The 22225-nt window shown below is 41.9% G+C and overlaps 1 protein-coding gene across 14 annotated transcripts in view; it reads left to right on the top strand.

Moving 5' to 3' along the window:
• Window positions 1–22225, top strand: part of LOC138746697 (supervillin-like) — a 209926-nt gene that overhangs the window by 66251 nt on the left and 121450 nt on the right. For 7 of the 14 annotated variants that reach the window (XR_011347043.1, XR_011347042.1, XM_069904998.1 and 4 more), the window contains exons 2-3: window positions 16642–16842; window positions 20776–20931. The exons of 4 other annotated variants lie outside the window; for them this stretch is intronic. Coding sequence is in view for 7 of the 10 variants with exons in the window: in XM_069904998.1 (XP_069761099.1) it covers window positions 16790–16842; window positions 20776–20931 (209 nt within the window). In the remaining 3 variants the exon portion in view is untranslated. Of the gene's footprint in view, window positions 1–4017; window positions 4110–16422; window positions 16521–16641; window positions 16843–17509; window positions 17599–20775; window positions 20932–22225 lie in introns of those variants that run through there. 3 more of the 14 variants (XM_069904996.1, XM_069905000.1, XM_069905005.1) reach the window with 3 other exon arrangements.

Below are 22225 nucleotides of genomic sequence, written 5' to 3'. Positions count from 1 at the left end.
TTTTCCCAGGCAATTTCTGTTGATGGCGCATTTTAGTCAGTTTTTTTGGCAAACTAAATGAAATTTTACGTAATATTACATGATAATAAAAGAATTTTGAATCTTAAACATTATATGGCCAATGGCATTTTGAGGCCACGTGTGAATAAACCTTTTGTGTTCGCACCATGAAATTAATTGATTATCATGTGGCCAACAGGTAGATATTTGGTATCATGGGATCATTCACAGACACAGAATGGAAATAGGCCCTTTAGCCCACCGAGTTCCCACTGCCCCATCAACCAACCACTTTACAGTAACCCTGCATTAAACCCATTCTTTATTCTTCCCATATTCTCATCAGCTCCGTCCAGATCCCTATCACTTATCAATATGCTTGGGGGAAAATTATAGCGACCCACTCAAAAGTTTTTGGAATGTGGGAGGAAACCAAAGCTCCTGGAGAATGCTCAAATTCCACACCGACAGCCTGCTGGGTCAAGATTGATTCAGCTCCCTGACACTGTGAAGTAGCAGCTCTACTTTGCTAGAGCCACAGTACCAATCTGGTTTATGGTTTATGTCTTGCCTGATTTTCTCTTCCATTAAATGTCAACGCAAAAGAAAATGAGTCCAGTGTTAAACAGGCAGCTGATTTATTACTGCTATTTTGATTTCTATTGCCCAACAGGAATTCCACCCCCATTGGGCAAAATTGAATCTAGTTTTTTGTTCATTTACAAAGATCGTTTTGCTTTATGGGGTGCAGACAGTCTTCCTGCATTCTCCAGAACTGTGGACTGTCTGTAGAGCCACTTATTTTTCTTGCACTGTGAATATTTATTATCTATCTTGTTTTACTTATTATCTATTTTAATTTAATTTAATAAATACTATTGCAATTTGAACAAAGTGCCTGTTCGGCTGCAGCAAGTCTGTGTTTACGTGGGTGACAATAAACTCATTGTTGTTATGAGACTCAGATGTAAGCACGTACTGGCCGAAGCTGCTTGGACACTGATGGCCACAGTCACAGCAGGTGAAGTATCGATGGCCTCTACTCCAGTGAGTTGGTGTTTTGTGGTTTGACATGAAACATTTGCCCACTTTTCCACCGTGAGACATGTTTCTGGGGCAGTTACTTTGGAGGCCATCAGCAGTTGATCAGGGAAAAAGTGAATGTAATTATCCTTTGAAGCAGACTTGGCCAACCTGTTCCAACGGTGTCATAGTTCTTGGAATCCCTCATCAAAGGTTTTATTGCACTGGTTCTCCACAGCTATTTTTGTTGAGAAATGCATCCATTACAAGACAAGAGGGGGACAAAGTCTAGAATGAATGAATTCATTCAGGGAAAAGGTTTTGATTCAATTATAAGGACATGTAGAAAAAAAAATGTTTATGCAGAGCATGCTTTTAGGGAAGAAGGATATTCATTGACTGATCTATTTTTTCAAGGGTGTAGTTGTGAATTGTTTAACATTTCAGAAGGTTTAATAAACAGCAATATAAGATGTTGCATTAAAGGAGAGGAGGAAGGAGAAGGGTAATTGATAGGGTGGAGGGCACGGTGATAAACTGACAGAAGGCAGCAGAAGCCAAGAGAAGACATAAATGCACAGTGGGTACCCGAAATGGCCAAAGGGTAGGGTAATGCTCACTCTCTGAAATTGCCAAAAACAAGGCGTTGTTCCCTGAGTTTTATTCGGATAGTGCAGGGCAGCAAGGACCAAGGGCTTCGAGTGGGATTCGGATAGAGATTTAAAGCGAAAGGAGACAGGATGTTTGCATTCACAGGTGATAACTGAACAAAAGTGTTCCTCAAGAAAATGTCTCAATCTGCATCAATTTTCCTACTGTAGAGGAGGCCACATTGTGAACATCCGCTGCAGTGAACCAAATTTGGACGAAATGCATTAAATTGTTTGAGCCTGTGGATGGAGGGAAGGAGAAGCAGGAAAAGGCCATCTCTCCTTGCAGTTGCTCAAGAAAGGGGATGGGCATTAGTGAAGGTGAGAGACTGAATCAGGGTATCCTGGAACAGACGGTGTAAGGAGAAGGGGAGGGGATGGCATCACGGTAGTGGTGGCAGAAGTTCTTGAGTTGACCTGCTGAATGTGAGGGCTGCTGGGGAGGAAGATTACAAGAGTAATTGCATTTTGAGGGAGTGAGGGAACTGGAATGGAGATGAAGATTATGTGGTCATGACTCAGAATGGCAACAATCTCAGTCAACCAGTTTTTCCCATTAGTCCCAACATTGACCTGTTACGCTGATGGGCCTTTGACGTAACCACGTCCGTAGAAAGAGAAAAAGGGTCAGTAAGGTTCAGATTCTTGCTTTCTGCACTGTTGCTGCCTGGCCCTGTATGTTTTCAATTTTTACTTCTGATTTCTAGCATGTGCAGACACTAGTTTTGGAATATTTCCACAGTTCTCAAGAAAAAGCCATTGAACTGAAATTTTAATTTTTCAACACCGTTCTAGATGTCAGCCGCAGAAAATGCTGCAAATACTCAACAGGTCAGACAGAAACGGTGGGGGGAGGGGGGGGGTGGCGTGGGCGCACGAACTATTGATAAACTGACATCAGTTTCAGTGAAGGGCCACTGACCTGAAATTACATCTGTGCTTTTTTCCTCCAAAGGAACTGCCTGACCTGCTGACATTCTATTTTGACGTCATGTTGCCAGCATTTAAAATTTAAGATTACTGCTTTTAATTGTTTTGATTAAAGGATTAGAATTTTACATGTTAGCGAAGAGATTCTGCAGGTTTGGTGACACCAAAGACCCACCGATGTCATAATCTGAAGAAAAAAACCCCAACTCGGTGAATCAGGCATTATCTGTGGAGGAAAAGAGACAGGCGATGTTTCGGATCAAGAACCTGCTTCGCGACTGAGACTGTAGAGGGGAGATAGCCAGTATGGGGAGGTGTAAGGGGGTGGAGTGAGGCTGGCAATCAATAGGTGGACCAAGGTGAGGAGTGGTTGATGGACAGATGCCCTCGAGATATGTAGCATGGAATAGAGATGATCTTTTGACATGTCTTCATATTACTGAGAATTATTATGTTGTAGATTTCTATTAACAATGAAAGCAAACGTAATGATCAAAAGCTTGAGGGGAGAAAATATCGGCATCAGGAAACTTGCTGGAGTTTAGCAAAGTGCTGCTTGGTCAAATGGCCATGAATCCCATCTCTACACCCCCACTTGAGAAGAGGCAGAGGAGATTACTCTCCAGGTGGCAGACCAGGGAGGGGCTCTGCAGCCAAAGAACATGCATGCGGTGGGCTGTTGGAATCTTGAGGTAAAAAGCAGCTGGCGATTTGCGGTCTAAGGACTCACACCAGGCTGCGGACTGCTGCGGACTGGCTGGACACTGGCTGCGGACTGCTGCGGACTGGCTGGAGACTGGTTGCGGACTGGCTGCGGACTGGCCGCGGACTGGCCGAAGAGCTACCAGGTATCAGAATCGGGATGCAAGAGGGTGATGAAGGCGGGAAGGGCTCCCGAGGGGCCTCGGGCGCCGAAGGCTTCCTGATTGTGTCGTAAATTTTGATCTGGAGCTCAAGTTGCCAATGGTTTGGATTGAAGTCTGTGTGGCTGCTGCGGAGGTTATGGGAATGCTGGAGGTGACTCCACAGACACTCAGTGACTCTGAAGGGACTCTCTTTGCTGACCTTACTGTGTAATACTGAGGAATCACTGTATTAATTGGATGAACCAAAGAAAGCAAGCTGCCCGAGGTTTAATTCTGTGTTAAATCGCCTGGTCTTAGTTACTTTTGGGGGAGCAATTCAGTGCCCCTGCATAAGGGAGTGGAACAGCAGCCTAATCTGATTGCCAACCATGATGGAGCTTTATGAGAGGATATCATCAGTCCAGTGGTGTTTCAATGACACGAAATCGAGTGGAAAAGCAAATTGTGCAGAGGGTAATGGAGAATCTGCAGAGAGACGTGGATAGGTGAATGGACAAGCATCTGGCAGATGCAGTATAATGTTGGTAAATGTGATTTTATCCACTTAGGAAGGAAAAATGGAAGATCGAATTATTATGGAAATGGAAAGCAATTGCAGCATGTTGCTGTGAAGAAGGACTTGGGAGAGCGTGTGCATAAGGTTGGTTTTCAGATGCAAAAGGCTATCAGGAAGGCAAATGGAATGTTGGCCTTCATTGCGAGAGGATTTGAATTTAAGAGCAGAGTTACACTGCATCTGTACAGGGTACTGGTGAGACCGCATCTGGTCTCCTGACTTGAGAAAGGATGTACTGACTTTGAGGTGATGCAGAGGAGGTTCATCAGGTTGATTCTAGGGATGAAAGGGTTGGCCTATGAGGAGAGATTGAGTCGTCTGGGACTGTACTCCTGGGAAACCAGAACTAGGGGACAGAGCCTCAAGATTCAGGGGAGTCAATTTTGATGGAGATGAGAAGGAACTGCTTTTCCCAGAGGGTGGTGAATCTGTGGAATTAATTCGCCTTCATTGAAGCAGTGGAGGCAACCTCAGTGAATATATTTAAGACAAGGTTGGATAGATCTCTGCATAGTAGGGGAATTAAGGGATTATGGGGAAAAGACAGGTAGGTGGAGATGAGCAATTGTCAGATCAGCCATGACCTCATTGAATGGTGGAACAGGCTCGACGGGCCGGATGGCCAACTCCTGCTCCTATTTCTTGTGTTCTTATGTATCACATGTCACTCCCATAAACAGATAGTTTAATGAGAGTGGAAAATTAAATATTGAAATCCTGAAACAGGATCCCAATCCACCTTCTATGCGAATTGCTTCAAGGTGAATGATGTCACGCTGCCTGGCCCTGCTGAGTGTTTAGAACAATTTCTGTTTATTTCCAGGTCAGATGTTAGATAGATAGGTAATGGTTAATGCTGTCTGCTGAGCTTTATTAACGTGCCAAATTTAAAACCCAGATGAATGCTAAAGTCTTTTTGTGAATTGTTAAAATGCTTGTCTGATATCCAATGCTGGAGACACTGCACTGTCTAAATACTGTCTCTGGTCTGTGCCCTGAACTTTGTTCCCTGGATATCAGCTCCAACTCTCTCCCTGAACTCTCTGAATCTGAACAGGAGAGTTCACAGCTTTGTTTTACATCTGCCATAGGACTGTAGAAAATTGCAGCATACAAAACAGGCCCTTTGGCCCCTCTAGTCTGTGCCAAACTATTATTCTGTGTAGTCTTGCTGTCGTGCCACCAGTCCCTATCCCATCCATGTACCCATCCAAATTTTTCTTAATTTGAACCCTCTTTCACCACTTCATCTGGCAGCTCATTCCACACTCCCACCATCCTCTCTTTGAAGAAGTTCCCCCTAATATTCCCCTAAACTTTTCGCCTTTTACCCTTAACTCATGTCCTCTGGTTTGTATCTCACCTACTCTCAGTGGAAAAAAAGCCTACTTTCATTTACTCCATCTATTTCCCTCATTATTTTGTTTACCTCTATCAAATCTCCCCTCATTCTTCTCCGTTCCACAAAATAACTCTGCCGCCGAAGTATCTGAGAGAACCTACAGACATCACCAACTTCATCCATTATTACTGACTGCTTTGACCTTCCAGGATGGTACTCCTTGCCCATCCCTCCGTAAATTCATCACTGTTAATATTTCAGGTCAGGTACCCTTCATCAGAGTGATGTGGTTAGGAATGTTGAGATCAATGCTGTTACAGCGCCAGCGATCAGGACCGGGCTTCGAATCCTGCGCTGTCTTTAAGGAGTTTATACATTCTCCCTGTGTCCGCGTGGGTTTCCCTATGGTGTCCTCCCACCATTCAAAAATGTACCAGGGGCTGTTGGTTAATTTGATGTAATTGGGTGGCACGGACTTGTGGGCTGAGAGATGGCCTGTCATCGTGCTGTGTATCTAACTTTAAATTTATAACTCCAGATCCAAAATGTTAGTTGTTTCTCTCTCCAAAGACACTGCCTGACCTGTAGAGTCTTTCCAGTATTTTTTGTTTTTATTTCAATTTTTCAGTATTTGCGGTTTTTCTTTCATTTCCATCTAAGGCTCTGCCTGATTCGTAACAAATTCCTCTCCTTGATCATTGTGTTTGGGCTGAATTATACAGCATTGATTCATGGTATTTTATTGTTCCTAACTTTAAAAAAAAATTCCATGGATAGCTATAGAGAGGATCAGAGGATGCATTTAAGATCAAGAGGGGGGATAGACAGAGTAAATGTTAATTGGATTTTTCCACTGAGGGTAGGTGAGATACAGAGCAGAGGACAAGCGTTAAGATTGAAAGGGAAAAGGTTTAGGGGGAACATAAGGGTCCATTTTTCACACAAAGAGTGGTGGGGGTGTGGAACAAGCTGCCAGTTGAAGTGGCGAATGTGGCCTTAATTTTAACATTTAAGAAGAATTTGGACAGGTACATGGATGGGAGAAGTTTGGAGGGCTATGAACTGGGTTAATGAGATTAGGCAAAAAAAAAAGGGCCAATGGGGCTTGTTTCTGTCCTGTAATATTCTGTGGTTCTAAGGTTCTATGATGCAGAGGAGATTTACCAGGATGTTGACTGGATTGGAAAATAAGTCTTGTGAGGCAAGGTTAGCAGAGCTGGGACTTTTCTCTTTGGAGTGAAGAAGGACGAGAGGAGACTTAATAGAGGACTACAAGATTCTGAGAGGCAGAGATAGGGTGGAGAGCCAGTGCCTGTTTCCCAGGGCAAGAATACTAGGGGACATCTCTACAAAGTGAAGGGAGGAAAGTTTAGGGGAGACATTAGGGGTAGGGTTTTTATGCACAGAGAGCTGTGGGTGCCTGGAATGCCTTGCCAGAAATGGAGGCTAAAACATCAAGAGCATTTAAGAGAGTCTTAGACAAGCACAAGGATGAAAGAAAAATTGAGGGTTACAAGGTAGGAAGGGTTTAATTTTTTTTTTGGTAGGAATATATAGGTCAGCACAACATCGAGGGCCGAAGGGCCTGTACTGTGCTGTAATGTTCTATGATTTCATCTCTTCCAGTAATCTGTCTTACAATTTCTTCAAGATTCCAACCTTCTCAATATATTTGGTCTCCTGGTTATCTGCAATCTATCTGCTCCCTTGCTTGAGAATCTGAATGAGGACCATATTTCCTCCTTTCCTGACTTCAAGTTATCACGTCGTATTTTCCAAATAATAAAATATTATGAAGTGGACTGTAGTAATGTAGGAAGTACAAGAGCCCATTTAAACACAGTCAGGTTCCACAGTATGTAATGAGAAACAGATACTTACTGAGATGATCCTCCTCAGTCAGTAGGTCTAGATCAGTGATTTTCAAACTTTTTCTTTCTTTAAGTAATCTTTACTAATCACAAAGCACTTATGGCTTAGGGATTTCTTAAGGTGGTATGTCAGTGGGAAGAAAAAGTTTGAAAACCACTGTTTTAATTGTACCTAATTGACTCGTTATGTGCACGGTTTCAAAACTCCAAAGGAAATGGACCAATCACAATTTTTCTCAAGCAAAATATTTCAGTAACAATTGGGACTAGAACAGTGATTCTCAACCTATTTTTTTCCCACTCACATAACACCTTAAGCAATCCCTTACTAATCACAGAGCACCTACACCAAAGGGATAACTTAAGGTGATATGTGAGTGGAAAGACAAAGTTTGAAAACCATTGGTTTAGATGTTATATACTGTAATGTTTACAAACTATTCTCTCTTACTGGAGCATAAGGTCATGACTACATAATATAATCTTTGTGACATAAATATTATCCAAATCTCCTCTAATTTCCCCCAAACTATTGTTTTATATTCACCTAATACAGCATGCATTCACACTCTTAACTCCATCTGGGTGAAGGCTCAGAGTGTGTGAACACATCCTTAAGGACAGTTTATTCCTCACAGCCATCAGGCTCCTAAATGAACCCCATAACAGTGCTATCATCCGAACCAGCTCTCTTGGCTTTAAGCCATAGAATTCTCTTTGTGAAACTCTGCCTCTCTATCCTTCTTTAAAGTCTGCCTGAAAGACTTTCCTTGCCCCGTTGCTGCGTTTCCCCCATGGCTTGGGATCACATTTTTACTTCACAGTGCTTTTGTAAAAGACCTCCAGTGCTCTATAATTGTAAAAAAGTAATCATTTCCACTTTGCCATGAACGGTCCTGACAGTTTAGTGGTTGCGAGTTTATCTTTTCAAGTTGTACTTTAGTGCATTTTCAGAAATGGAACATTGGTCACAGGAGAAGAGCAGATTTGTAACTTATCAGTTTGGCTTGGGTTCACTTCCAGGAGATTGGGAAAAGGTATACTGCTGCACAACTCCAGCTATCATCCTTGAAATGGGAGATGAGAGGAAATTCCTTCACACACAAGACAGCCAATCTTTGGAATTTTCCATCTCAATGTAAGGTGGAAGCTCATTCATTGAGTTTATTTAAGATAGAGATCAATAAACATTAAGGAATCGAAGGACGTGTGATTAGTGCTGGAAAACAAAAGATTGGCCTTAATCTTATTAAATGTGGAGCAAGCCTGAGACTAAATGGGCCTCATGACCTTCTCCTGCTTCTGTTCCACATGGTCTTACATTTAAATTTACATTGGAAGTTTAAGTTTACTTGTCACAAAATACCAAGTACAGAGAAAAGGGTTCTTCTGAAAACAGATGAACAGATTATCTCTAACATTCATACAGCCCTATAAAGAGCACAATTAGTCCATGGGCTTGCAAAAGAAAGGAAAATAATTCAGCACCAAGTAAGGGGAGCATAACAGTGTTATGGGGTTCAATCTGGATGCTGGTGGTACAAAATCAAGGTGCAATTTAGTAAGATGACATTCCATTTTTCCCATCTGTACTTCATGGCAGCAAGTTCATGTATCATCCTATTATACATCAATAGGCCCTTGGTCTTTTGTGCAATGAGTTAATCTGTAGACACATTTTGTCAAACATTGGTTGAATGGTGCAGGTTAGTAATGACTGGTTCAAATGTCAGAGTAAAGCCATGCTGTGTGTGTATGCAGAAGTTATTCCGTATTTTAATGATTTCAAAGCTCGGAATATATCGACCTGCCCAAGGATCTGAATGAGGACCATATTTGCTCCTTTCCTGACTTCAAGTCATCACGTCGTATTTTCTAACCAATAAAATAATATGAAGAGGACTGCAGTAATGTAGGAAGTATAAGAACTCATTTAAACACAGCGAGGTTCCACAGTTACAGTATGTAATGAGAAACAGATACTTGCTAAGATGATCCTTCTCAGTCAGAGGGTCTAGAGCAGTAATTCTCAACCTTTTTCTTTCCACTCGCATACCACACTAAGTAATCCCTACACCTTCAGTGCTCTGTGATCAGTAAGGGATTGCTTAACGTGGGATGTGAGTGGGGAAAAAAGGTTGAGAACCACTGCTCTAGACCTAATTGTAACTGAAATATTTTACTTGAGAAAAATTGTCATTGGCCCATTTCCTTTGGAGTTATGAAACCGTCCACATAATGAGTCAATTAGGTACGATTAAAACAGTGGTTTTCAAATTTTTTTCCTTCCACCTGCATACCACTTTAAACAATCCCTTACTGATCACAGAGCACCTGTGGCATAGGGATTACTTAAAATGGTATGTGAGTGGGAAGAAAAAGGTTGAGAATGACTGGTCTACATGTTATGTACTGTAATATTTACAAGCTATTCTCCCATACTGGAGCACAAGGCTATGACTGCATAATATGATCTTGGTTGATGTAAATATTATCCAAATCGCCTTTAATTTTCCCCAAACTATTGTGCAGGATATTTTATATTCACCTATTAGAGCATAAGTCATTCAGGGTGAAGACTTCAGAGTGTTAGAGCACAGCCTTAAAGACAGTTTATTCCCCACAGCCATCAGGCTCCTGAATGATCCCCATATCTGTGCTATCACGCTGTCTTTACTTGATGCTGAATGATTTTCCTTTCCATTGCAAGTCCATGGTCTAATTGGTTCTTTACATTGGCTGTAGGAATAATCTGTTAGTCTGTTTACAAAAGAACCATTTTCACAGTACTAGGTAATTTGTGACAAGTAAACTTAAATGCATGTTTAAATATAAGACCCTGAGTAATAGAAGCAGGGGAAGGTCATGAGGCCAATTTAGTCTCGTGCTTGCTCCATCATTCAATAAGATCATGGCTGACCTTTTACCTTCCTGCACAACCACATGTCCTTGACTCATGCCACATCTAGTCAGAGAATTCCAAAGATTGACTGTCTTGCAAGTGAAGGAATATCCTCTCATTTCCCATTGGATAGAGCCATTTTAAAAATAGAATCAAAAGGTAAGTTTGAATGGATTGTAAATCAATCAGTAAAAACCAATTTAATAATAATTATTGCACACAAGCCCCTTGAATCATGAAAAATAATTGCTAAATGTGATGCAGGTTTCTATAATTCAGTTTTTGCTGAACTGTTATAATTGTTCGGACATTTAAAGAAAGTTTGTAAACTGTTTCCTAGGATTTGTATGCAATTGAATATTAGTTTATTCTTTCTGTGTATCAATCAACCAATGGGATACATTGGTAATAAGCATCCACCAATAGCAGAAGTCCTTTCAGCTAACCAATGCCTTCCTGCTTTGATGTATCTCACAAATGACAATGGACTTGATTGCATTGATAAGACCATTTGAAATCTCCCAGTTTAAATTCCTGATCTGTTCTATCCAAGATAACTGGCCTCACTTTGGGATTAAAAGGACTGCTGCAATTGGAGGTGGGTGTATGTTGTTGTAATGCCACCCTGTTCTTTCATTTATTAAACAGCTTTCACCTTTCCTGTGTTAAATGTGGCTCTCTGGATGATATAGCAATGTGAAAGGTATTGTGAAACACTGTACTAAGTCCCGCATCGGACTTGTCAGCCACAAACGAGCCTGCAGCTGACGTGGACTTTTTACCCCCTCCATAAATCTTCGTCCGCGAAGCCAAGCCAAAGACTAAGAAACAAGAAACCATTATGCTTTTTTACCTCACTTTTCCCAGTGAGAGTTGAGCAGTGAGAGTTGATTCCAATGGAGAGGCAGCACAGATGAGAAGGCCAAATGGACTCTTTCTCTACTGTGACCATTGTATGATTCCTTCCCATCATTCATGCCTTAAATTCCATCTGATCCATGCCCAACTCATCTTGAGACCCAGCCCTATTGCAGTCACTCCTTTGACTCTCAGAGTGTGAGTGTTTGTTTTGAATATGTATGTGTACCTGAACCTGGCCTGGGAATGGAAGACCAGGCAGTATGTTGAACTCCTGCTACAAAGATTGCTTTCTGGTCAGTGAGATTACAAAGTATTTAAGCTATTCTTGGGATGGGCACACCAATGACCCAGTCCATCAAATAAACTTGAACTATAATTTAATAATTCTTCCTTCTATAATCTTAGTGGAGAATTTAGCTTATTTATTTTAAGGAAATTAATACTGAAAGTTGATAAGGAATTCTATTCAAATATTAGGGTGGCACGGTTAACTTAGTGGTTAGCGCAACACTCTTATAGAGCCTGTGATCGGGACTAGGGTTCGAATCCAGCGTTGTCTGTAAGGAGTTTGTACGTTCTACCCGTGTCTGCATGGGTTTCCTCTGGGTGTTCCAGTTTCCTCTCACCCTTCAAATTGTACGGGAGGTTGTAGGTCAGTTGGATGTAATTGGATGTAAAGCAACACAGGCTTCTGGGTCGGCCTCTTACTGTGCTTATGTCTATATTAATGCTTGAACTGTTATAGTAAGCTAATACCTTTCTAAAGTTAAATGAGGGATTTCTTCCAAATAATAGATTCCTTTTAAAGTAGTTGTTGCCTTTTAGGATTTATCATGGACTTTGATTCACATCTAGTCCCCTGCTCCTTCTCTCTGCTTCTGTTACCACCTCATGCTTTTGAGGCACTAATTTTCCTCCAGGGGTGAAAGTTACCCTGTGCTCCCTCCCCCATCACCACAGTTTTCTCCTCTTCTATCCTCCCACCTGTTCTCTTGTGTTTCTCCTCTTCCTCTTCCTCCTCTCCCTCTCTCTCTCCCCCTCCCCCCACTCATTCAGGCATCTATCCACCTGTATTTTTTTTCCTAATTCCAATAAAGGCCTCAGGCCTGAAACATGGTTTCACTTCCTATGGATGTTGTGTAAGGCTCACCGGCCGATAATTCCCCGCTTTTTCTCTACCCCCCTTTTTAAATAGTGGGGTAACATTAGCTACCCTCCAATCCATGGGGACTGATCCTGAGTCTATCGAGTTCTGGAAAATAATTCTTAAAGCATCTACTATCTGAATGGCCACTTCCTTAAGTACCCTAGGATGTAAATTATCAGGCCCTGGGATTTATCTGCCTTCAATCCCATCAATTTCCCCAAGACCATGTCCTTAGAGATACTGATTTCTTTCAGTTCCTCCCTTGCATTCGTCTCTATGTTTCCCAACATCCTCGGGAGGTTATTTGTATCCTCTCTTGTGAAAACAGAACTAAAGTAAGAATTTAATTGGTCTGCCATTTCCTTATTCCCCATTATATATTCCCCTGATTCCGACTGCAAGGGACCTACTCTGGATTTCACCAATCTTTTCCTCTTGACATATTTATAAAAGCTTTTGCAGTCGGTTTTTATATTTGCCGCAAGCTTACTTTCGTAATTTAGTTTTGCTCTCTTGATTAATCCCTTTGTCCTCCTTTGGTGCATCTTGAACTGCTCCCAGTCTTCGGTTGCGGTACTTTTTTTGGCCAATTGATATGCTCTCTCTTTGGACCTAATGCTGTCTCTAATTTCCCTTGTTATCCATGGTTGAGTCACCTTTTTTGGTTTATTTTTATGCCAAACCGGTATAAACGATTTTTGCAATTTCTTCATTAGATCTGTGAATGCTTTCCATTGTCTATCCACTGTCAACTCCCCCATAAACACCACCCAATCAATCTTACTCAACTCCCATCTCATACCATCATAATTCCCTTTATTTAAATTCAGGACCTTAGTCTCGGTTTTAATTTCATCACTCTCCATGTCGAGTGAGAATTCGATCATATTGTGATCGCTCCTACCCAAAGGGCCTCGCACAACAAGATTGCTGAATAGCCCCTTATCATTGCATAATACCCAATCTAAAATGGCCTGCTCCCGAGTTGGTTCCTCGACATATTGGTCTAGATAACCGTCCCGTAAACATTCAAGGAATTCCTCCTCCTCTGTATTTTTACCAATTTGACTGGTCCAATCTATATGCAAATCAGATTGGCAGTCAGCGCTCGCTGTTCTTGGATGCTTCTGACTGGAGATGAATTTTGCTCCTCTGAATTTATTAACCCACTGCATGAGAAGGTAATCGGGACAGGGACTCTTACCATGGTTAAGAAGCATCTGGGCCAGTATTTGAATCATCATGGCATAGTGGGCTATGGATCGTATTGCTAAGTGGGATAAGGGTTGGGTGGTAAACAATCATCATCGAGGACCCCCAACACCTGATCACAACCTCTTCTCACTGCTCCCTTCAGAAAGAAACTACAGAAGCCTGGTCCAGATGGTTCAAGAACAGTGTTTTAGTTTCCAATGGCTATCAGGTTCTTGAACTCCCCCATTCTCTCTTAACAATAATTCATTCTCGGGCGACTAAAAGACCTGTCTGCACCACAGAAATAACATCTTTTCTCTTTCACAAACTGTCACTGTGAATATTTATCTATGTTTTATATTTAGTATCCCTTGAATACGGGGTAATTTAATGTAAACGATTAGTAGAGTTATTCTATTAACAGTTGTTTGGCTGCTCAGCTGATAAGAATTTCAGTGCATATGTACTTAATGTGTAAATGACGATATCATAATTATCAAAAGGTTTGTTACGGTGCTGTATGACTGTCATTGGAATACAGAAGAACAAGAAGAGATCCCATAGAGACCTTTTGATTGCAGAAAGGATTGGACAGAGTAGATGTGAATAAGGTGTTTCCCTTGGTGGGTGAATCCAGGACAAGAGGGCACGGTCTTAGAATTAGAAGGAACCCATTTAAAGCAGAGATGAGGAGAAATTTCTTTAGCCAGAGGGTCGTGGATTTGTGGAATTCATTGGCACATCCAGCTGTGGAGGCCCGATCACTGGGAGAATTTAAGAGAAGATTGATAGGTATCTAGTTAGTCAGGATATCAAGGGATATGGGGAAAAGGCTGGAAATTGAAATGAGAGGTGAGAATAGTTTGGCTCAGGGTGGAGTTGTGGAGCAGACTTGATGGGCTGAATGGCCTAGTTCTGTTCCTTTTCTCTTGTGATCTATCGGTAAATTGGAACAGTCTTCCCTCCTTCATTTCACTGAGAGATCCACTCTCTGTGCCACTGGTCAGTTTAAGGTTTCAAATACAATTGGCCTTAGCACTGCCATTTAAACTTTGGAATTTGGGATTGAATCCAGCTCACGCAAGTAGGATAAAAAATTTGCATTTGCAGCTCTCCAAAGGGAATGCTTTTAAAAGACTTTAAGGAGCCTGTTACCTCATAGTCCATGTGAAAATTAAAAAAGCCAGTTTGAACTCTTGCCTTGCGAGATGGGAGAGGATCAGGTGGCTAGAAACGAACCACACAAATTTGACTCCAAAACCTCTCAGATATTTTGATGGTTGTCAGATATTGGTAGGTTGTTAACTAAGAGCACAACTGGGAACCAAATTTGAAACGTTGCTGCACAGGTTCGCAAGGGGGTTGGGAAATTGGAGCAGAGGAGAAATGAGTTCTCCACGTTGTGGCTGCTGGAGTCCACTTTGTGGAGCAGGAGCAGTAGGTTTGACATCCCTTCCCCTACACCCACTGGGCAACTCAAAAAAGGTTTGTATTCCCCCAATCCTGGATCATTCATTTCTGCCCTCAGGTCCCTAGCAAACCCCCATCACTTTCCCTCCCCAGAATGTGCATTTCTCCTCAATCCGTGTACATCCTCCTACCACACCGCTGTTCTCTGTCCACCACATGGGCTGACCAGGAGATGGAAGCTACTAATTTCCTTGCGCATGATCCTCTCGGTCTCCTCTACTTGGTTTTTGCCAGGTTATGCAGCAATAAACATTGGGACCATGGAGACAAAGGGGGGAAAAAAATGCCAAAGAAGGATTTCCACCAACCACTCCAAAATAATAATAAACCTTTTACAGGAGCACGACAGAGAGTGTCCTGCCTGTTTGCAAAGCATCAGACCAAAAGCCAGATCAGAGGATCATAAAGTCAGCTGAGAGGATCACTGGGTCTCTCTCTTCCCCCTATAGATGGCATATATTGGGAGCACTGTCTTTAAAAAGGCTCAAAGAATTATAGAAGAGCCAGCGCACAGTATCGTCAACCCATTACCATCAAGAGAAAGGCAAAGACGCATCAAAATTGTGAAGCTGATGAACAATATCCTGTAACTGTGAAAATCATCCCAAATATTTTTTATACATGTGTGTGATCATTATGTACTGTGTATTGTGTGTTTATGTGAATGCTCCATGGTTGGAGAGATGCTGTTTCATCAGGTTGTATATGTACAGTCAGATGATATTAAACTTGAAGGTGAATATGCTTGATATTAGGATGTTGTGGATTGCTTCTTAACCTGGTAGGCTCCTTAAGGCAGAGTGGAATTGAAGCTTCAAATTCACTTGTACAGGGAAGGGTGAACCATGAGTTTAGGGAGGTCAAATATAATGCACATGTTACTGTTGAGTGCATGGTGCTCATTGGATTCATAAAAGAGTGATGGTTAATGTCAATATGAGAATCTAATTATGGAAAAATCTAGTCTTCCATTCAGCAGATGCTGGAAAAGCAGGAAACAGGTGGACGGCCAAATAAAAAGGTGGGTGGTGGTGGGGATGGGAAGAGGTGCACAGGTTGGCAGCTGATAGGTGAATACAGACAGGAGGACAAAGAAAAGAAAGTTCAGTGGTGATAGGTGGAAAGAGCAGAGGGCTGAGAGACATGCACTCTAAGAGGAAGAAGGAAGAGAAGTGAGTGGACGGGGGATCAGGAGGAAGGAAGGTGGGGCAGAAGGAGGAATAGGGCAAGAGAGATGAGGGAAAGTTAGGTGGTGAGGGGAATGGTAGGAATGAATTGCTGGAAACTAGATATTTTCAGCCTGAAGTGGGTCGACCAGCTATTGCTTTCTAAGGAAGCTGCCCTGACACTCTGAGTTCGTCCTGCACATTGTGTGTTGATCCAGGCTTCCACCATCTGCAGACTTCTGAAAGCTGAAACTTTGCACAATCTGCTGGTGAAACAGTGAGCTGAGCAGCAATGGGAGGAGAAGAATGAATCTCAATGAGGAAGCGTTGACTGTTCATTGTCTGCCCCCCCCACCCCCCACCTCCTCAATTGCTTCTCAACCTGCTGAGTTCCACCAACAGATTGTGCCTAGTCTTTGCATTGGAAATTGGAATAATTGGAAATAAAAAGACCATCATGGTGGCTCCATCACAGAAACACAACTATCCAAGAGTGGTGAAGAAGGGATTGTTGTTTTCTGCCTGAGAAAGGTTATAAGAAGGTAATATTCTTGTTTCTGTCTCTTCAATACTTGCCTTCATTTTCATTTCTTGATTTATGAAAGGTACTTCATTTTCCTTGCTGAACTTGTTCTTAAAATTTCCTATTCTGTTTCTCGACAGTGAGAGGAGAGGGGCCCTTTGAGTGCCAGTGCCCTGGACATTTGGTGAGAAGGCTGACACTCATATTGCCCACCAGATTATCACTTTCCACGAAACCCACCCGACCGGTCCCTTCACCCCATCCTTCCCAGCTGCCACCACAAGTGTTATGGATTCCGAGGAGAGCCAGTTGATGGAAACTAGGGCAGATCACATTGCCAGGTACAAGGGTGTCAAGGATTTGCTCGGGGAGTTGGTGATCTCAATGAAATGGTCACAGTTATTCCTAAATGCTCTAGAAAGGAAAAGGAAAATGAACCTTCTGATAAGTATTACTGTAAATCAGAGTGTTTTTTTTAGCAGGCCAACTCTACGTGTACCTTTCAAACTTTGGGGAACAAAGGACATTGAAATTTCCCTACAAAATACTAATGGGAACTGCATGGAAAGAATGAGTTCCTTGTACAGTATGTAGAAGGAACAATAAGAATGAAGACTTGGTAGCATGGGACAAGCTGAGTGATTCCCGTCTTCACGAGATAAAAATGTGACTCATGGTTTGGAAAAGTCTCTATCTCTCCTATGGAGATTTTCTATCCTTGAGACCCAATTCACTGGTCTCCCTCCACAGAACAGATGAGCATTTGTGTTTTAAGTTGAAGCAAGACTACTTGAAGTTGTGATATTGAAAATTCAATATTGTTTTTTGTGGTGGATTCAGTCACCCTTCAAAGTTATCGCCATTCATTTCTGATGATTTAGATAAAGATTTTCTTATTGACAGTGAAAGAAAATTAACCTAATTTATTTCATGTTAATTTGGACTACTTAAAATCTTATGACATTAAACTATTATCATTCCAGGTGGAGCAGCATTGGAGAAAGCAGAAAAATTTGATGGATTCAAGAACTAGATGGTTCTTGTTTCTGTGTCACAACATCCTGTCTCCAAGCTCCACACCATTTTGTTGCTGCAAGGTCCGTATCCTGTGGTGATCCAGTTTCAAGATTTTGGGCGCTGAACAACCAAGTGCCCTGAATTGGCTGGCCTGGGGGCGGTGGGGGGGGGGGGGGCGCGGTGATGTAGGAGGGGGCTAGTCCATTGATGGTTTTGTAAACGAATTGAGAACTTTAAAATCTATTCTGAGCTGTGCAGGCAGCCATTGAAGGGAGGTGAGAATAGAGGTGATATGGTCCCTCTTCTTGGCTCCAGCCAGGATCCTTGCTGCAGCATTCTCCACCAGTTGCAGATGGAATAATGACGACTGATATAAAGAATTAGAGTAGTCTAAACAGGAGAAAATGAGGGCATGGATCATTTTCTCAATTGTGCATGAACAATGAACACTACAGTTGCCAATCATGCCAAATTCTGGAAAAAAATTAAACATGAAGTATTTGTCCTCAGCTACCCCAAATGCCACACACACAAAAAAAATATCAAAATTCACATGTGGCTTCAGCATCTAGTGAAAAGAGTTATTTGTCTTCTGTTGAACTTGCTCCTTCACCTCGCTTTGTTTTACTGTCTCCTTCCCTTTCATTGTTCTTTACTCCATCCATCCTTTGACAAGAACACGGGAACATGAAAAATAGGGGCAGGAGTCGGCCATCCGGCCTGCTCTGTCATTCAATACCGTTGCTGATCTGATGATCGGCTCATCTCGAGCACACCTGCCTTTTCCTCATATCCCTTAATTCTCTTGCTATATAAAAAAAATCTATCCAACCTTGTCTTAAATATATTTCACTTTCCTTTTCCTTTCTCATTATGTGATCGCTATAGAAAACCTCTTGACTATTTTGCATGGAGACATCGTATTATACTTTTAGCTAAAAACCTCAAGCACTAGAGAAGGTTTACATGCCTGCCAAATAGCTGCAAACCCTGAGTAGCACAATCTAAAGATGTTAATCATTCCAATATTTTTAGTTGTGGTATGAAATTTAATATCATGTGGCTTGCTGTTCTACTTAGACTAATAAAATATATTACTTGCAGTTTAATCAGGAAAGACTGAATGGAGTGCTAAGCTTTCATTTCTACCAGTTCACAGTGACGTTCTTCTAATGTTATGTAATGTCTGCTTGAGTTGCTGGGTGGGTGCCACAGGTGACTAATGCTTCCTTGGTTTTAAGTCTCTGGTTTTAATATAGATTTCAGGAGAGAAAGAGAACTCCATTTCAAATCACCTTTAGCTCTAAACCAGTTGTTCACCACTTCAAAAGTTATGGATTGAAAATGTGGACCAACTTATGCCATAAAGCTCTGTGCTCGGGTCTCTAACACTCATGAGGCACCAAATTCCAGTTGTGTCGGGGAATAGTACATCGGGCACCCAATGAATGTGTGCATGAAATCCAGGTCAGACATCCAGATTTATGAGATGGTGAACCAATGTTCCACAGAGGTGACCATGACATTTAAATAAGTTAAGTCTTCCAAATAAGATGAAGCATTTAACCAAAGTGACTGATGTACTATCAATAATTCACGAAAGACTGGAACACTATCAAACAACCATCCACTTTGACTGGTCAGAGCAAAAGTAAAAGGGTGGCGTACAAGGGGCTAAGGGTGGGATCGGTCTCAGGAGGTGTGTCCAGCTGGTAGCAGCCAATCGCAGTATAACAGTGGTTTACCACAGTGACTTCAACTGTTTCACGCACCACAAGGTCTATCAAGTGCACAGATTTTGAATTCATGCTTCCAAAGTCAAAACAAAAACTGGTACATCTCATCATCTTGATACTTTTCTCACTTCAAGTTCTTTATTAAAATGTTAATTAATCATAAACCAAACAGTTCTAATTACAGAATTGTGGCTCATGCTGACCTCTATTACTTTAGCTGATTAACATTAGGAATGTATCACCATGCTTTTACCTTCATTTTCTCACATCTTTTCTAAGGATCAGCTAATCAGCCATTTTAAATATCAATGGGTACATGTCCAATAGTCTAGTGTGGGCTCTACCAAGTGCTCCTATGTGATTGGCTGAGGTCCACTCAAATGTTTTTGATGAGAAAGCAAATACATCAGTCTCTCTGCCAGTCATTAAATTGTCCTGAAGAAAACCTCCTTTGGTCATGAGCACCGAACAGACCTGAGAGAAATGTCTTCCGGCTGCACTCCCTTCCATTGACTCCAGCAGAACCAAGTATACAGAACTGAAGGCCAATGACCTTACTCGTATTTAGCATTAAGAACAGTGGACATAGCTGTGGGTTGATGTATTTTTTTTTCCCCAAAAATAGATTTTATTCACAATAAATAATTTACAATAAAAGAAACTGTTTGGTCTTTTCACACTCAGTGTTAATTATATCTATACATTCCCATCAATGTACATTGTTACATTTGTTCTCTAAATAGACCATTACCATCCCTGTGGCACCTTGTTGTTTCTTCCCCCTCTGTTGTTTGAGGGACTACCTCTTTAGTTTCAGCCCCTCAGTGTCCAGTAAAGGGAGGACTGTAGACTGTGGCATTGGTTGCACCAAGCCTCAGTCAGTCCATCTCTAACTTGTCCCTCTCTAACTTGTCCCTCTCTAACTTGTCCCAGGCCAAGTTGTGATTTCCAGTAGGGAGCAGTGTCCATCTTCAGTAGAGAATACAGGATCATAATAAAGATGTGCAAACCACAGCTCATGTTCAACTTCAACACAGTCCACTCGAACTCACAGTCCATTGACTGTGATGCCTTTTGCTGCTTTAATCTCTGAGGGAATTTAGAAGAAACATATATATAAAGAGGCAATAAAGAATTGAGTTTTTTAATCAGTTTTTATTACACAGTTCAGTGTCATCAGGAGTGGTTGAGGTGACTGTAAGAGAAAGATGAATAAATGGAGAATGGAATGGAGGGATCTAATGTTGAGATGAGTTGTTGAAGGGGGGGGGGGGGTGGGTGTGGTTAGAAGTTCTTTCAGAACATGGATGCATGAGTGAACTGCTGAATGAGAACTACTTTAAACCCAGGCAGGCATTTTCCTCTTGGTGGATGGTACTGAAATCAATGGGACCAAATCTTTAGAGACTGTGGAGCACATGTGTGGCAATGCTTCTATTTAACGAGGATCTACCCTATTCGTGCCCAATTGACTCTGCTCCATTGGCCCAGTGCAACTCTAATGGTTAACTTCTTTGGTAGATATGCAGTTCACAAGCTACCGGTGGGACGGAAAGTCTCCTGTTATGGCCACAGTAGCAAACGACTTCCTGAGGAGAGGGTGGTGAACACGCGGGTCTCTGTGGGATCTCTGTGCAGCACATTCCTGGGGATGAACAGTGGCACTGAACAGAAAGTGTAAGTGCTGAGCCTGGCTTTGCCTCCAATTTGAATTAATAATGACTGGAAGACTTTCAGCTCGATACATTGATCGGCAGGTTTTCTGTCTAGTTTGATTGGTATTCCCAGCCCACGTGTAACACATTGGTTGGTCAGCCTCAGGTCTTGAGGTCATTTGTTCACAATGGAATAACCACAGTTGGGTGCTTACTTCTGATACTGAATCACTGACATTAATGTATTCCTGAGCATGGTTTTCTGGTAACTAAATTCTAATATCCGGCACAACTTTTGTTGCCAATTTTGCAAACAAAAAGAAAACCTGTAGCCAGGAACTTGATGACAAACTGGCAATCAGATCCTTGAAAATTACGTCACATTAGGTTTTGTTGACATCTGGAACTGTGTTAAAATAGAGCTAATGAGATGACATGATCTAGAGCAGCCATTCTCAATGGGGGCCCCAGCTCAGTTAAGGGGGGCTGTGGACTGAAATCATAAAATATTTTATTAAAATATTTTTTTCTGTATTCAGTTGGAGAGAAGTACAGAAGAAACCAACTTGACTGTTTCACAGGGAAGAGGTCCCATAAACTTTGAGTAGAGTTCTAAGGGAGCCATAGTCAAAAAAAGGTTGATTTGGAGGACATGGATTAAGGGTGAGAGGTGAAATGTTTAAAAGGAAGATTAGGGGGAAGTTCTTCCTGCAGAAAGTGGTGGGAGTGTGGAATGAACTGCCAGAAAAAGTAGTGAATGTGGGCTCAGTTTTGACATTTAAGTAAAGTTTGGTTATAAACATGGAAAGGAGGCATGTGGAGGGCTATGGTCCAAGTGCAGGTTAATGGGACTGGGCAGATTAATACTTCATCATGCGTTAGATGGGTCAAAGGGTCTGTTTCTGGGCTGTAGTGCAGTGTTCTACATAGAGAACACCTAGTGTATTGTGCGCAGTTCAGGTCGGTAAACAGGAGGAAGGATGTAACTAAATCGGAAAGGGTGCCGAAAAGATTCACAAGGACATTGCTGAGACAGGTGGGCTTGAGTAGTAGGAGAGACTGGAGAGGCTGGGACTATTTTCCCTGGACAACAGTAGGATGAGGTGAGCCTTACAGAAGTTTATAAAGTCATCAGATTTTAAGGTGCATTGTAGGATGAGGTGAGCCTTACAGAAGTTTATAAAGTCATCAGATTTTAAGGTGCATTGGGTGTAATTGGGCAGCAGGGGCTCGTGGGCCAGAAGGGCCTGTTACCATTCTGTATGTCTAAATTTAAAACAATCTAAGACCAGAGGGCATAATATCAGGTAAAGGAG

This window comes from Narcine bancroftii, chromosome 12 (assembly GCF_036971445.1).
Source record: "Narcine bancroftii isolate sNarBan1 chromosome 12, sNarBan1.hap1, whole genome shotgun sequence".
Classification (NCBI taxonomy): domain Eukaryota; kingdom Metazoa; phylum Chordata; class Chondrichthyes; order Torpediniformes; family Narcinidae; genus Narcine; species Narcine bancroftii.
Note: the sequence above shows the minus strand (reverse complement) of the source record. Positions and strands in the feature narration are given on the sequence as shown.